General features: G+C 38.5%; 2 protein-coding genes across 2 annotated transcripts in view; both read left to right on the top strand.

Annotated features, from left to right (window-relative positions):
• LOC117994940 (protein artemis-like) overlaps nucleotides 1-1953 on the top strand; it is a 5762-nt gene extending 3809 nt beyond the window's left edge. Inside the window, exons 3-4 of the mRNA XM_034982916.2 lie at nucleotides 501-948; nucleotides 1458-1953. Coding sequence (XP_034838807.2) covers nucleotides 501-948; nucleotides 1458-1872 — 863 coding nt within the window. The 3' untranslated portion in view covers nucleotides 1873-1953. The remainder of the gene's footprint in view (nucleotides 1-500; nucleotides 949-1457) is intronic.
• A 2441-nt stretch (nucleotides 1954-4394) lies between these two features.
• On the top strand, nucleotides 4395-15923 carry LOC117994939 (uncharacterized). The gene is made up of 9 exons (XM_069508519.1): nucleotides 4395-4403; nucleotides 6378-6427; nucleotides 8428-8643; nucleotides 9550-9732; nucleotides 11129-11143; nucleotides 11616-12138; nucleotides 12871-13016; nucleotides 13648-13791; nucleotides 15803-15923. The coding sequence occupies exons 3-9, from the start codon at nucleotides 8448-8450 to the stop codon at nucleotides 15904-15906; spliced, it is 1311 nt and encodes a 436-aa protein (XP_069364620.1). The 5' UTR covers nucleotides 4395-4403; nucleotides 6378-6427; nucleotides 8428-8447; the 3' UTR covers nucleotides 15907-15923.
• Nucleotides 15924-16475: the final 552 nt, after the last annotated feature.

The raw sequence follows: 16475 nt of genomic DNA, 5'->3' as shown, positions 1-16475 counted from the left end.
TCCGTGCAATAAAATGGACCATCCAAAAAGGCTATAAAGGTCAAATTCGTCACCTCTAGGAGACTTATAGTGTACTTCAATTGTTTAGGCTGTATTTGATAAGTCCCGCAAATTGCTAATGCGTGTTGCCGCCATTTTGGTGACGTCCGCGTCAGCACTAGACTGAAGTTTCGAGCTGATGGTATATTTTTCTTTCGGTTGACGTTAAATGACGTCATATCGATGCTAATGAGACATGGTTTCAGCGCAGTAGCAATTTGCGGGACTTATAGTGACTTTCTCTATGTCTATAGTGACTTATAGTGTCTTTCTCTGTCTATAGTGACTTATAGTGACTTTCTCTATGTCTATAGTGACTTATAGTGACTTTCTCTATGTCTATAGTGACTTTCTCTGTCTATAGTGACTTATAGTGTCTTTCTCTGTCTCTAGTGACTTATAGTGACTTTCTCTATGACTGTAGTGACTTTCTCTATGTCTTTCTCATATTCCTGTTGCAGGTTCGTCACTAATAACTTTGCCGGCAACAGAAAAGTATCCACAAACTTGTATAACAGTGACTCTGATCCCCGCGGGCCACTGTGCGGGATCCACTATGTTTCTGTTCACAACTGAAACACAAAGAATTCTCTTCACTGGAGACTTCAGAATCAACTGCAATGATTTACCCAATTACACTTCCTTGCAAGAAAATGGGGCACCCATAAAGTTGGATACTTTATACATAGATACGACGTTTATCAATTTGGGATATGAGAATTTTCCTAAACGCAGCGAAAGCGTTGATAAATTAATTTTTAAAGTCAAAAAGTGGTTGAACTGTGATAATAATAACGCTGTAGCTATTTACACTCCAGCTAAATATGGGTATGAATTTGTTTTCAATGAAATATATGAACAAATGGGAATCAAGGTGTATGTCGGTGCGTACAAATGGAAGTTGTATAGGTAAGTTTTTTTAACTAAATTCCATCCCCTTAGGGGTTGAATTTTCAAAAATCCTTTCTTAGCGGACGGCTACGTCATAATAGCTATCTGTATGCCAAATTTCAGCGCGATCCGTTCAGTAGTTTGAGCTGTGCGTTGATAGATCAGTCAGTCAGTCAGTCACCTTTTCCTTTTATATATGTAGATTCATTGAAGGTTTTCTACGAAAAAATATTTTACTATCACTCAGTGAGGTAGCAATGTAGAACCAACCAATGTCAAATGAGCTGGGTGTCTATCATTCAGTATTAGACACTGAGCTAGCGAATAAGAAGTCATAAGAGATGATGCAGTCTAAGAAGATAGAGGGCTAACTTGGAAGGAGTATGGAACCCTGACTGGTTTGCACTGCATCTTTATCAGTATAGCCGGACATACATACAGGTCAAACACATAACCCTCCTTATTGACTTCGCCGCAGTCGGGTAAAAAAGTCTTAGAAAAATAATGTTTAACTAATTTTTTTCCAGTACGATCCGAAACTTAGTACCGGGTGTGACGAATAACGAAAAGAAAACAAGGATACATTTATGCACACATAAAAGCGAAACTAATCCACACAAAGAGTGTATAGGGGCCAATACCAGAAAGTTTTTATACGTCTACCTCTCAGCTATGAAATGGCGAAACATTTTAACTGACTTTTCTTCAGTCGAGCTTGTGACACCGACGAGGATGGACGTGTGTTTCGCTACACACTGCAGTAGGAAGGAAATATATTATTTCGTTAATTATTTATCGCCTAATAAAATTATTGGATTCCCGAATAAGTTTGTTGAATTAGGTAATAAGCGGACTAGCGAATTGGAGTTTGATAGGGATATTAAAAAAACGAGGGTAGATAAAAAAGTTGATGATCAACTGTTGAGGTTGATGTTTGGTTGATGATTTTATCATTTGGATTGTGTCTAAAATGATTGTTATAGTGCAATTTTGAGAAAGGAGAAAGGACTCACCGGGTCTGTAATAATATGTAACGCACGAGGAGCAGGAGAGTGAGTAGTGGCGAGGTGAGGCGAGAAGAGGGGAGAGGAGGCGTGGCGAGGCGAGGAGAGGAGAGGAGAGGGGAGGAGTGGTCGCGATGCATAAAAGCGGTTGTCGGGCCGCATGCGCGCATTATACCGTGTATTTTTGAGTGATTTACTTGCTTCATCATAATCTTGTGAATGTGGAAATTAAATTCCTGTTGATTTATACAAGTTAACTTCTTTTATTTCTGAGTGTTGTAATAAATAAGAATAATAAATCTTTTTTATTCAAGTACACTTTCACAAGTGCTTTCGAATCGTCGGATGCATCTACCACTGGTTCGGCCTTCGTAGGGCCTAGATTGCCGATCCGAGTGTTTGCGACAGCAGCGTGTGGTGGTTAATTTGGGGGGTAGGCGACATGCTTATATTGCCCCGGGTGCCCGTAAATGCCCCGGGTTCCCCTACTACTAAATCCTAAATCTAACTTTTAACATGACAGTTCACGCTTAGAGCAAATATGACGAGTCTTTTCAAAATGTATGCAAAAACTGGGTAATTATTCATCCAAGCAAAAACCATGCAAAAACCCTATTGTTTTTTGACATTTGATGTACTTTGTTATAATGCGTTAAGTTCTCACTCGCCATTTTAACTTTATGTGTCAACTGTCATGCCAAAAGTACGCATTTTAGTCCTTATTTTAAAGGTGAACCGTTAAAAGTTAAAATGGCGAATGAGTTTTGTACGGACTATATAATATGTAGTATATTTTTTACAATTACGTACGAATGTAATTTTTTATTATTTTTGTAATTAATTTAATGCATTTTATTCATTTTTATTATAAATTTCACTAGGTATACCTACCTATAATATATTATATTAACTAAAAATATGAATATGAAATTGCACTAGTTTTAATTGACTTTTCTTGGCGAATTTTTATTATGTGCTATCGCTGTCATATACGCGGTTACACAGTACTTTAATCTACCTTTTTTACGCCAACTTTTACGAAACTCCGAACAGTTATATGTGCGTGCCCGGGATAGAACCCCCGACCTCCGATTAGAAGGCAAACGTCCTAACCACTAGGCTAACCCACCACATCTCGTATAAGCAAAATTAATATGAGTACCTATACCTAATTAAAAACCTATTAATTTCACCTTTTAACATAATTAAGTACCCAATTAGTAACATAATTACTTAGGTTACCTAATTAGTAAATGATTGTTTGATTTCAATATCCGACGTCGAAAAGACATGTTTACAAAAACGTATTTTTGGCTACTTCTTTTAGTAATGTGTTCTTTTTATTTTGTTAGTAAGTATCATCATCATGATCAACCCATAGCCGGCTCACTACAGAGCACGGGTCTCCTCTCAGTATGAGAATGGTTTGGCCATAGTCCACCACGCTGGCCAAGTGCAGATTGCCGATTGGCAGACTTCACACACCTTTGAGAACATTATGGAGAACTCTCAGTCATGCAGGTTTCCTCACGATGTTTTCCTTCATCGTTAAAGCGAGTGATATCTAATTACTTAAACGCATATAACTCTAAGAAGTTAGAGGTGCGTGCCCGGGATCGATCCCCTGACCTCCGATTAGAAGGCGGCCGTCCTAACCACTAGGCTATCACAGCCTATTTTTTGAAAATATTACAATAAAACTTATAGCCTTATGTAATAATTATTATATTAGAAAATGGTGCCAAGAAGACTGGCTGCATTCCCGCGCTGGACAGCCAGGCTGATCCGTTGCGCAAAAAATTAACCATCCCTTCTCTCACCAGACGAGGCTATTTTATTAATTGCAGTGAAATGTGTTCTTATTGAATTTCAAATGTTTTCCAAAACATTTTCCAACTGAATTTCAAATACTTTTTGAAAAGATGGTGATTCAAAATGTTTAACGCCCACTGAGATATTTGTCGAGCTACGTTAGTACTTAGTACTATTATATCGTCTGTGGTCGAGCTAAGCATAATTTCTATGGGATTAGATAGAGTATAAGTCCCGCAAATTGCTAATGCGCGTGGCCGCCATTTTAGTGACGTCAGCACTAGATTGAAGTTTTGAGCTAATGGTATTTTTTTACTTAAATATACGTCAAGTATCATAACTCTATGGTCAAATGACGTCATTTCGATTTTAGTGAGACATGGTTCCAGCGCAATAGTAATTTGCGGGGCTAATACCTATACTTAGTTATTTATCGTAACTCTGAGTGTCTATACTTATTTATTTTTATTTATTTTACAATTTATTGCACACAACACAAAGTAAACATTGAATAAAACACAATACAGGCTCTTAATCTAATAGCTGTAGCATGCAAAGGCGGCCTTATCGCTAAAGCGATCTCTTCCAGGCACACACAGATACTTATTATGTTTCAGGTGCAAAAAAGAAATCCGCAAAACCAATTATTGAGACCAAGTAAGAAAATAAGACTTTATTTACTTTTTTACCCGACTACGACTACGGCAAAGCGAACTATAACGACTACGAAGGGTTATGATTTTAGCAATCTATGTTTGTATGACATGACACATGACATGGTCATGTGTGCCGTATGCCAGATGAGTTATGGGCAAAATCTGCTTCTTTTTGGACGCCCCAGAATCATCAACGCCAGCGTGGTCGGCCGAGGCGTCGTTGGCGTGATGAATTAGATAAATTTACAGTTACGTGGCCTGAAGAGGCACGAAATAGAAAATTGTGGAAGGATCGGAGGGAGGCCTTTGCCCAGACGTGGGACAGCACAGGCTGATTTAGATTAGATTAGATGTTTGTATGTTTGTAACTATATTCTATGTTCCACTGTAGCGGCTAAACTACTGAGCCGATTTTAATGAATGAGGTGTCAATTGATTTGCTGTTATGGTCCGGGTGACATAGGCTACATTTTATACGAACGAAATCAATCTGACGGATGTTACATCCAAAAAAGTGGGGGTGTTTAAATTTTTTTGCCATTGTATCGAGTGGGGTGTAAAATGAAAAAATACTGAGTTCAAAAATATAATATTAAAATACAACGCGACAGAAACCCAATTTTTACCGTAGGTAGTCTGGTTTTAGTTTTCAACTTGTTACTAAGCTAAGTTTGTTTTTAACTAACTAATTGTCTGCAACTTCGGCTGGCGTGAATTTAGCTTTTTAGGATTCCGTACCTCCAATCCAAACGATAAAACGGAACCCGTATAGGATCTCTCATCTCAGAGGCATCTCTATTCTCTAGCCCTTGTGGCGCCCGTGTGCAACCAGTACCCTGGCGCCCTCTAGTCTAGTAGGAGTAGGGTCAAAATGGAATACTAACAGTTATATTTTTAAATGATGACGGCGTCGGCCATTACACGAGCGCAGGGTCTTTGAGAGCGCCGGCATCGACGCATCTTTGGAGGTGTCGCATTAGAGGGCACTCGGCGCACCCTTAGACCCGGCGCCCGTGTGCGCCGCACACCCTACACCATAGGTAAAGACGCCTCTGTCTCGTCTGTCTGTCCGTCTGTCACAGGCAATTTGCTCCAAACCTGATGTACAGATTTTGTTGAAATTTGGTAGATATATACCTATAAATTTATGTGGCTCAAACACAGTGTGTAACGTAATTAGTAAGACGTAAGATTTAATACTTTTTACGTAAGATTTTTTACTTTTTAGACCTTTATTACTGTATCTCCCAAAGCCACCATGATCCAAACTTCATTGTCGCTGATCGTTCCTCCTTGTATTGGGGACAATACGCAAAGAAACTATCAGCTTTTATAAAATAACGAATGTCTGGCACGCATTGGCTCTTAGGGCCGGTTGTTTCAAACCATTGGTCTTCGTAAGATTCGTTCGTTAAAATTTAACAGACGTAGACGAACTTTAACATCTGTTAATTTAAGTGCGTTGCTTCATTGTACAAAAAACTGTTCGTCATTGTTATTTTGGTTGCGAAACTAACCCTAAAAATTAACTTACTTCTCCGTATCCTTTTTTTTATTTCATTTTAAGTATATTAAATTATATACATAGTTATTAATATTGCTACTTCGCATTTTAAACACTTTTTCTTTCTTACAAACTCTCTTTCATCTTCAAAAAAACTACCATTAAAAGCTTTGAATTAAATTGATTCCAGTATAATTTGTAAATAAAATATTCCGTTTGTAAGAAGTATGAAGTTACGAACTGATTTGACGATCACCAATGGCACCAGCACTGGTTAACGTAAACGTAACTTTTTAACGAACGTTAGCGCTAATAGATGCTGAATCAACGCTTTTTTCTTTACTTACGTTCGTTAGCGCCATATTTAAAGGTTACGTGTCCGTCAAAGTTTGTTGAAACAACCGGCCCTTAAGTCCATAAATCTACACTGTTTTGTTCGCCAGCTCCTTCTGAAAATTCCTATTGTTTCAGGCCGAGCTCTAAATATGACAATCCTAATTTCATCCGGGATAGATATCATGGTAACTGGTTGTTTTTTCTTTTCTATCCTGATAAAAGTTGACTGCGATTTCACCTGGTGGTAAGTGATGATGCAGTCTAAGAGTGCAGTGGGCTAACTTGGAGGGTTTGGCAGTTTCATTGACCTATATTGGCATCCTGGCATTGACTTATATATTACTTCGTATGGACAGGGCCATTGAACAAACAAAATAGCACCGACTCGTTGGTGCTTTAGCACCTTGCAACCTCAGTGACGTCTGGATTTCAAGCGGGCGTTCATTAGTATCTAAGCGGTGGCGCTGATAATATTTGGTTCCAAAACCGTGAAAATTTTTGTTCGCTTGGGCATATCTTGTCATTTATATCGATGCATCCTGGAGACATGGACATAGAGCTATTTTTATCCCCGAAAAACACCTACCTGACGCAGTGGTGAGCGCTTTGGTCTAATAAGTGGGAAGTCCCGGGTTCAATTCCAGGCATGGGCGATTTGGCAATTTATTTCTAAATTGTCTGGGGTCAGGTCTGGTGGGGGGCTTCGGCGTGGTTAGTTACTACACTACCGGCACAGCCGTGCCGCCAAGCGGTTTAGCATTCCAGTACGATGCTGTGTAGAAACCAAAGGTGTATGAGTTTAATAAAAAAAACCGGCCAAGTGCGAGTCAGGCTCGCGCAATGAGGGTTCCGTACTGCAGTCTTATTTTTTCGTCATTTTGCACGATAATTCAAAAACTATGATGCACAAAAATAAATAAAAATCTGTTTTAGAATGCACATTAGGTGAAGTCCTTTCATATGATACCCCATTGATATAGGTTTCTTACTAAGACGACCTCCCTGGCGCAGTGGTGAGCGCTATGGTCTTAATAGTGGGAGGTCCCGGGTTCGATTCCTGGCAGGGGTTTGGAATTTTATAATTTCTGGTCTGGTCTGGTGGGAGGCTTCGGCCGTGGCTAGTTACCACCCTACCGGCAAAGCCGTGCCGCCAAGCGATTTAGCGTTCCGGTACGATGCCGTGTAGAAACCAAAGGGGTATGGGTTTAATAAAAACTGCCATACCCCTTCCAGGTTAGCCCGCTATCATGTTAGACTGCATCATCACTTACCATCAGGTGAGATTGCAGTCAAGGGCTAACTTGTATCTAAATTTAAAAAAAAAAATGTAACCACAAATTCACGGTTTTCAGATTTTCCCCCTAATACCAGCTATAAGACCCACATACCTACCAAATTTCATGATTCTAGGTTAACGGGAAGTACCCTGTAGGTTTCTTGACAGACAGACGGACAGACATACAAAAAGTGATCCTATAAGGGTTCCGTTTTTCCTTTTGAGGTACGGAACCCTAAAAATTGCAACCCATACCCCTTCCAGGTTAGCCTGCTTCCATCTTAGACCAGGTGTGATTGCAGTATTAGTGCTAGCTTATATTTAAATTTAAAAAAAACCAAGAAAATCTGTTCAGCCGTTTGAAAATTATCAGCTCTTTTCTAATTTTAGTTATTAAGGTGACGCAGGACGCTCGACCGAAATTGGCAGCGCACGTGGGTAACATGTTTGCTTTTCACTTGACATTGTATGAGAAAGTTGAGAGGCACGATGATTTTCACCGAAATCAAGCGCGTGAAAAGGGTTTAGGAAAAGTATTTTTGGGAAAAAACTGCTGAATTTATGTTTGCAAAGTAAAGTTATTTCAACGAATGAATAAATAAACTACGTCTAATGATAAATTGTTTTAGAATTTTCATATCCCTAATCTTATTTATTTATGCCCAATGTTGTCATTAATTTAGTGTTAAAATAGGAATTTTTTGAGGCTCGTAACTTTTAAATCAATATTTCTTTCAATGTTTTATGTATTAATAAACCTAGATAATGACGAGATAAATCGATATAATTCTTAGTTTTGTGCGTACAATATCGAATATTGTTGTAATTTCCCTCCTACGTTTGTATGAAGAAAGCACTGAACTGAGTCCCCTTAAATGTGAAAATGTATAATGTCTTCCCCTCAAATAGATGAAATATGGAAGCCAATCATGAACGAGTCTTGGGTGAATCGTTACAAGAAGCCCTTCAACCCAGTGTGGATGGATTACTGCGACCCCTACCACTGCAGCGCCTACCACAGGCCTGCGTGCGGGTTGAACAGACAGACAATGCGGTTCAGGTGGTTTCAAAGCAGATGTCATGTTATGTTGAACAATCTGTGTGCGAAATATCAAGGAGCCCTCAGTGAGTTGTTCTTCTTATCTAAATATATAAAAGGAAAATGTGACTGACTGACTGACTGATCTATCAACGCACAGCTCAAGTACTACATATAAATATTGGCATAAATTTGGCATGCAGATAGCTATTATGACGTAGGCATCCGCTAAGGAAGGATTTTTGAAAATTCAACCCTTAAGGGGGTGAAATAGGGGTTTGAAATTTGTGTAGTCCACGTGGACGAAGTCGCGTTCAAAAGCTAGTTTACTATTTTTTTTTTTTTTTTTTATTAAAAGAATATTAGCCATAATTAATGACTAATATCCCGTTCTAACCTAACCGTTCCGAGTCGGAGTGCCCCAAGTCACGAGCTCGCTTCGCTTGCTCTTGATGTCGTCTCTTCATGCTCGTCGGTTCGCGGGGCTCCTTTTTTCTGGGTGGTAAAAAAAGAAATAACCCACGAAGGGGGTCTTACAGACCCCGCCATCCCCTTATATCCTAACCGTTCCGAGTCGGAGTGCCCCAAGTCCCAAGCTCACTTCGCTCGCTCTTGATGGTGGGAGCGGAGGGGAGGAAAGAGACCCCCATTATAGTAAGCGGTCTCTTCCGTCGGCCCAGTCGACATACAAATGATTTGGTGAATTCTTAAAGTATTTATCAAACAATTCATTTTATCAACAAAAAGAAAAGTGCGATATGTTGTTTTACTAATTAACACGATTAAGAAATCAATTGTTTGTCAAATGATATTTTGTGAAATAACAATTTGTCTGGTGTAATTTGTTTTATCAAGTGAATTATTTGTAGAAACATAAGTTTTATAACGATCATAAAATGATTCATAATTTTGCCAGAATTTGTTTGGGGATATGAAACTTTGTCATTTGTTTTTTGACAATTGATCGGACACCGTTTTTTCTACTATTACAGAATATGATATAGTGGATAGTAAACACTGCTTCAGATACGTCAAGTTCTTACGTGTCGGCTGTCCGACAGTCTGTCCCGACAAGTTGGCCCCAATCTGTGGTATCAGTTCAGTAGACAACCAAGTCGCAGTTTTTATGAATAACTGCGTTATGGAACGGGCGAATTGTGGAGGCAATTTGGGAGGTAAGTATAGATATAGATATAGACCGTTTTTCTTAGATTGCTTAACCCGTGCTCAGTAGTGAATAGGCTCACTAGGCTCACTACAGAGCACGGGTCTTCTCTCAGACTGAGAAAGGTTTTGGCCATAGTCTACCACGCTGGCCATGTGCGGATTGGTAGACTTCACACACCTTTGAAAACATTATGGAGAACTCTCAGGTATGCAGGTTTCCTCACGATGTTTTCCTTCACCGGTAAAGCAAGTGATATTTAATTAATTAAAACGCATATAACTCCGAAAAGTTAGAGGTGCGTGTCTGGGATCGAACCCCTGACCTCCGATTAGAAGGCGGACGTCCTAACCACTAGGCTATCACAGCACTTGATCATGATGAATAGTGAAAATTTCATTTTATTTTATAGGATTCCGAAAAGTGGACATGAAAATTTGCGAATCACTTCTGGAATAATGTCTAAAATACTTACTTATAAACCTATATTAATTATCTGTGTAATTATGTGTGTGTGTGTGTAGTTATATAATTAATATATATTTGGAAATAAAATATCTATATTACTTAAGCGTATTTATTTTAATTCTATAGTTTAAATGTTTCAGTCGTAAAACATAAGTAGATAATCGGGTGGAGGTACCTAAGTATAAGTATCTAAGGTACCTCCACGCGATCCTTAGATAAAGGGTCTTGACAGACAGACGGACAGACAACGAAGTGATCATAATGTTCCTTTTTAACCGACTTCCAAAAAAAAGGTGGATCTGAATTCGGAAGCTTCTGTGGTGGTCCCATAAAAATTTCTGGATCCAACTCCTTGATCCTGATGCTGCAGGAAGTGTTTATAGTGCATTAATATTGTAGGTACCAAGACACGACTACATCTCTTCAACCCTGATGATGTAGGGTACAGCACTCCTAAACTATAGTGATTCAAGAATTGCGGATGATGCAATATTATTTTAGGTATCAAGCATAGACTACATAACTGAACTTCGGATCCCAACTCCTCAATCCTGATGCTGCAAGGTACTGAACTCCTAAGCCGTGGGGATTCGGGAATTTCTGATGGTGAATTAATATTTTAGGTATCAAGCAACGGCTTCATGATTACACTCCAACTCCAAGCTCCTCAAACCTGATGATGCAGGTTACAGCACTCCTAAACCATAGAGATTCAGGAACTGCTCCTGGTTAAATAATATTGTAAATGCGGACCATAGACTTTGCTTTGTTATTGAATTCCAAGTCCCAACTCTTGAATCCTGAAGCTGCAATTGGTACTGAGCTCCTAAGCCATGTGGATTTGGAAAGTTTTACTGGGGAATTGATTATTTTACAAGCAATGACTACTCTCACTAAAAAGCTTAAAATAAAAACTAGAAACTACATAGTTATAATAGAAAATTACAATTTTAGTCCTTATTTTAAAGGACTAAAATCGCCGCACTTTTGACATGACAGTTGAACCACAGAGTTAAAATGGCGCGTGAGGAGTCATTTTTTACGTACTATACCTGCATTTATACCTTTAGCTTTGCATAACTAGAGTTTTACTTTGCTGTTAACATTATCGTTTGTTTAAAAATTAAAATACGGTCGGTTGATTTTAATCACGAATTATCGTTAGCAAAATATAATTCTAGCTGCAGTAGGTACCTAATAATAGGTAGGTACTACTAGCTACAAAAAAACAAAGATTGCTTTTTTAGAAAAATGAAAGGAATTTTGTGTATTTTATTCGGTAAGAATGGTTTTTTTAACATTTTAATAAGATACCTATATTGAACTATCATTTTTAGGGTTCCGTACCTCAAAGGGCACAGGTACGGAACCCTAAAAAGGAGAAAGTTCGCAATTCGTCTGTATGTTTTCTTTAAATTTTTATAGTGCAATATATTACCGAATCCAGTTTCAAAAGCCCTCTTAGCCAAAGAGAAAGAATAAAAATATTACGACACCAAATAAAAGAAGAAATACGTTCAAAAACGAATAGATCAAGTCTTTTGGACGAAGAGTCTTCATTAGAAGATTTAGATTATAAATTAAACGATCATTTACCAATTACCCCCATTATCGAAAGGACCGTTAAACACAAATCTCGCGGGTTAACAACTGTCAAGTTTGACGGCAAAATTGGCGGGCATGCGGCCATAGACAAATTTCAAAATGGCGGCACAGGCAAAGGAAACAATACATCCAACCAATTACGTTCGCAAAAAAGGGTTCAGAAAAAATATCGTATTCGGAAACCATTAGAGATTTTTTATAGAAGAATTTATAAGAAGGAACTGTTTGGGCAACATTTAGATTGGGTGCATTGCCAAGACATAATCACGCCATTTCTTACTGGCACCAAGGTTAATTTAAGCTATGTGAATAAAAAGGGTCCGAATAATCCTACTGTTATACGGTAAGTTTTATTTGTTACTAGATGATGCCCGCGATTTCGTCCGCGTGGATTTAGGTTTTTAAGAATCCCGTGGGAACTCTTTAATTTTCCGGGATAAAAAGTAGCCTAATATGTCCTTCCCCGGGATGTAAGCTAACTCTGTACCAAATTCATCTAAATCAGTTATACTGTTGGGCCGTGAAAGGCTAGCAGACAGACAGACTGACACACTTTGGCATTTATAATATTAGTATGGATGGATAGTATGGACTAGTGACGCGCCCCACAGGGTGATTACGTAAAACGTTGCAGTAGCGACACACGTTTCGCACGAGGAACCATTTTTTTGTTAACAGCCACTATTATGTGGCAATTTTTTGTACAATATATGTAGCAATTTTTTGTACAATATATGTAGCAATTTTTCTGACAATAGCCAATATTGTAATAAAATTCATCTTTCTGGGCAATTAAACACGTCGCAACCGCACACCACAAAGTGACGACGGCGCCACGTACCGCCATACGTAATTTTCGACGCGTAAAGCGCAGAACTAAACGCACGGCGCCGCCCCATCCGCGTCCTATTGTTCGGCGCGTTTGGCCAACCGATAGTTCAGTCGCTGAAGTATCGGCGCCGTACCTTCCAGCAGGTGTGTGTTAAGGCTTTCTCTTTTCCTTTTGAAGAACGGAACCCTAAAAATTGCACTCGAAAAACCTTTATTTGGCCAGTATGTTGAAACTATTTTGCAGCCTCATCTCACTTCTTAACGTGAACACAACAACCTACAGCAGCGAGGAGGTGTACTCCATATTGTATCAAATCAGCCAACTAAACTTGCGCTTCTTCCGATGGGACATTTTAGCCATGAAGATGTTGTTCAAAGTTATCATTAAAGGTAAGAGTACAGTGCGACAAGGCTCTCTTGGCACTTGAATGACATTGACAGGGGGGCGCTGTTGCAGAACAAAGGCTACCAGCAAATAAAATCTCCTCAATTTTACGGAATTTTGAAATATATTGAAAACTAGCTGACCCGGCGAACTTCGTACCGCCTAACAAGAAAAGTGTTTTTAGACTTTTGCCTTTCCGGAACCCCTCCAATAATACTCAAACTTTATGATATGGTTTTAAAGTTCAAATTGACTTTTAAGTATTATTACGAATCTTTTGTATGGGAATATAAAGTATAAAGTGTTGTTTTTAGACTTTTTCAGGCAATTTTTTAAAATTTTCTCTTCGTAAGAACCATCCTCGTACTTCAAGGAATATTATTTAAAAAAATGAGCGAAATCGGTTCAGTTGTTCTCGAGATTTGCGCTCAGCAACACATTCAGTGATGCATTTTATTTATAGAAAAAGATGTCAATGTAGAATATCGAGTATGTATTATATAATTTTTAACTGAATGTAAAACGTAGTGATTATATACTCTTTGCCAAAAGAGCCTTGTCGCACTGTATGTAGATACATTTGTAAAATCCAATGACCTGTCAAGCATTTTTAACCTCCAAAAATGTCTGTTTCAGAGAGAACACACTCATTCAGTAACCTGAAGAGGGGCCTGCGCGAGCTGTTCACAAAATGGCGGCTTGACTTCAGCAACACCACCACTCTGTTGCGACAGGCGAGGATCTTCCGACCACCCTGTGTACACATCGCTACATTTGACGGTTACAAACTTTAACTTCGCTGTTCGACTTGTGGACGATCTCAAACTAACCGGCTCGTTGGAAAGCCTGGAGCACCGCAGAGACGTTAGCTCTCTATGCGTGTTCTATCGCCTGTATAATGGGGAGTGCTCTGAAGAGCTTTTTGACCTCATTCCACCCTCTTTTTTCTACAACCGCACCGCGCGCCACCGTAAGGAATTTCACCCTCACCATCTGGGTGTCTGGTGCACTTCGACCGTCCTCTGCGCCAGATCCTTCTTTCCACGCACGTGCAAACTGTGGAACCAACTCCCATCGGCGGTGTTCCCACTAGATTATAACATGGGTTATTCAAGGGGCGGACCAACAAATTCCTAAAAGGCCGGCAACGCATCGGCGGCTCCTCTGGTGCTGCAAATGTTCATGGGCGGCGGTAATCACTTAACATCAGGTGACCCGCCTGCTCGTTTGCTCGCTATATCTATTAAAAAAAAAAAAAAAAAAAACTTTTACCTGACTCTAAGGCTACGTTCGTACTATTATATCTTCTGTGCTAAGGCTGAGAAGGTAACAATAACGCTAAGTTTTTGCTAGCCTTCTGATTACTTCCTGTATTAAGAGTTTTCAGGGTTCCGTACCTCAAAAGGAAAAACGGAACCCTTATAGGATCACTTTGTTATCTGTTTGTCAAGAAACCTACAGGGTACTTCCCGTTGACCTAGAATAATGAAATTTGGCAGGTAGGTAGATCTTATAGCTGACATTTGGGGAAAAATCAGAAAACCGTGAATTTAGGGTTAGATCACACACAAAAAAATTAAATTGTGGTCATAAACTAATAATTAGTATTTTCAATTTTCGAAGTAAGTAACTATATCAAGTGGGGTATCATATGAAAGGTCTTCACCTGTACATTCTAAAACAGATTTTTATTTATTTTTATGCATGACAATTTTTGAATTATCGTGCAAAATGTCGAAAAAATACGACTGTAGTACGGAACCCTCAATGCGCGAGCCTGACTCGCACTTGGCCGGGTTTTTTTCTACGCTGGCCGCACCCGCTCCCACCTGGGCCGCAGGCAAGGTTGAGATCTATAGAGCGCACTTTGACTTTGCCACAGAATATACAGGGTTACAGGGAAATAGGACACGATCCCGTTAAGGGGTTATAGTACAGGACATTAGTTATCAAACGACCCCTAAAGTGCTTATGCAAAAGTGTATCGTTTTCAAGTTATTCATTTTTTTATTTTTTTCTTGGTAATGGGGTGTTTGCCACTTTAAAAATTAATAAAAAAAAGGAACAATGTTTTTCATTAGTTTTTTTTTTTATTTCTTGCTAGTACATATTATCCTTGTTAATAATAAACAGTTATAAACCAAGAAAAATCTTCACGCATTTTAAAATTACAGCCCAAAAACTGTACAAGTTTTCAATTTTTAAATTTAATTCTTTGAATAACTTGCAAATTTTCTGTAAAAATTACTGTGTTACTTATCCTGCGGATTTTTTTAAAAACATCTACGTTTCGTTAGCTATCCAGTGGTACAAAAAATTACAGAAAAAATCATTAAATCAAGAAAAAATTACAGAACAAAGAGACCAGGTAGAAAATTCTAACAAATGCTATTTTTAATGCTAATGCCCTTTACCAAGAAAAAAATAAAAAAATGAATAACTCGAAAACGATACACTTTCGCATAAGCACTTTAGGGGTCATTTGGTAACTAATGTCCTGTACTATAACCCCTTAACGGGATCGTGTCCTATTTCCCTGTAACCCTGTATAATAGACTTTGCTCAGACTTAAGACGTAAGTACTTAAAACGAGATAGAGATATAAATCTGTCTCGTTTTCAGTGACCGGATTTTTCGAAATTCCCACGGGATAATAGACCAAATTTATATTTTCGGGCAGTCGCTAGTAGGTAGGTATAATATAATATGGTACCTACTTACCATCGTACTACTACCTACTAGGTATATGGTTAGAGTTCATCTTTGATTTATTTTGTGTCCTCATTTCTAGGTTCAACAAAATCACCAAAAGTGACGAGATATCCTAAAAAAACCGAAAAAACCGAAAAACCTACGACGGTTTGTGAATATGACGAAGAAGACTGTAAAGATTAATAAAGTTTTAATTTAAATGCTTTGTTATAATTAAATAAATAAAAATTCATACCTGTCGTTAAATTTTTTTCTTGAATAGTTCGACAACCACACAAACACAGAAATGTCAATCGATTGCTTAAAACAACACTTAGGAAAAAATAAAACTACTTATTTATAACTTATCCACGGAGATAAGTTGGTATAGGGCATATGAAAGGGTTTTCTTTACCTGTGCATTCCAAAACAGTTTTTATTTATTTTTATGCATTTTAGTTTTTGAATTATCGTTCAAAATGTCGAAAAAATACGACTATAGTACGGAACCCTCGGTGCGCAAGCCTGACTCGCACTTGGCCAGTATTATTTGTGATCGTCATTGGTATGGGATTACGTAACAGAGAGAGCGCTATCTATACTAACTTCTCTCCGTGGATAGAGTAGTAATAGCCAAAATAAAATCTAATATACGGAAAATAACGCTGTGATAGCCTAGTGGTTAGGACGTCCACCTTCTAATCAGAGGTCGGGGGTTCCCGGGCACACAGCTCTAACTTTTCGGAGTTAATTAAATATCACTTGCTTTAACG

Source organism: Maniola hyperantus, chromosome 28 (genome assembly GCF_902806685.2).
Source record: "Maniola hyperantus chromosome 28, iAphHyp1.2, whole genome shotgun sequence".
Classification (NCBI taxonomy): Eukaryota; Metazoa; Arthropoda; class Insecta; order Lepidoptera; family Nymphalidae; genus Maniola; species Maniola hyperantus.
This window is presented reverse-complemented; position numbering and strand designations above follow the sequence as displayed.

Bases quoted from the DNA above. Each gene is read 5' to 3' on its own strand.
- LOC117994939 (XM_069508519.1), top strand. From the start codon at position 8,448: ATGAACGAGTCTTGGGTGAATCGTTACAAGAAGCCCTTCAACCCAGTG. The intron at 8,644-9,549 runs GTGAGTTGTTCT...CTACTATTACAG, and splicing joins GAAATATCAAGGAGCCCTCA to AATATGATATAGTGGATAGT. The intron at 12,139-12,870 runs GTAAGTTTTATT...ACTATTTTGCAG, and splicing joins AATAATCCTACTGTTATACG to CCTCATCTCACTTCTTAACG.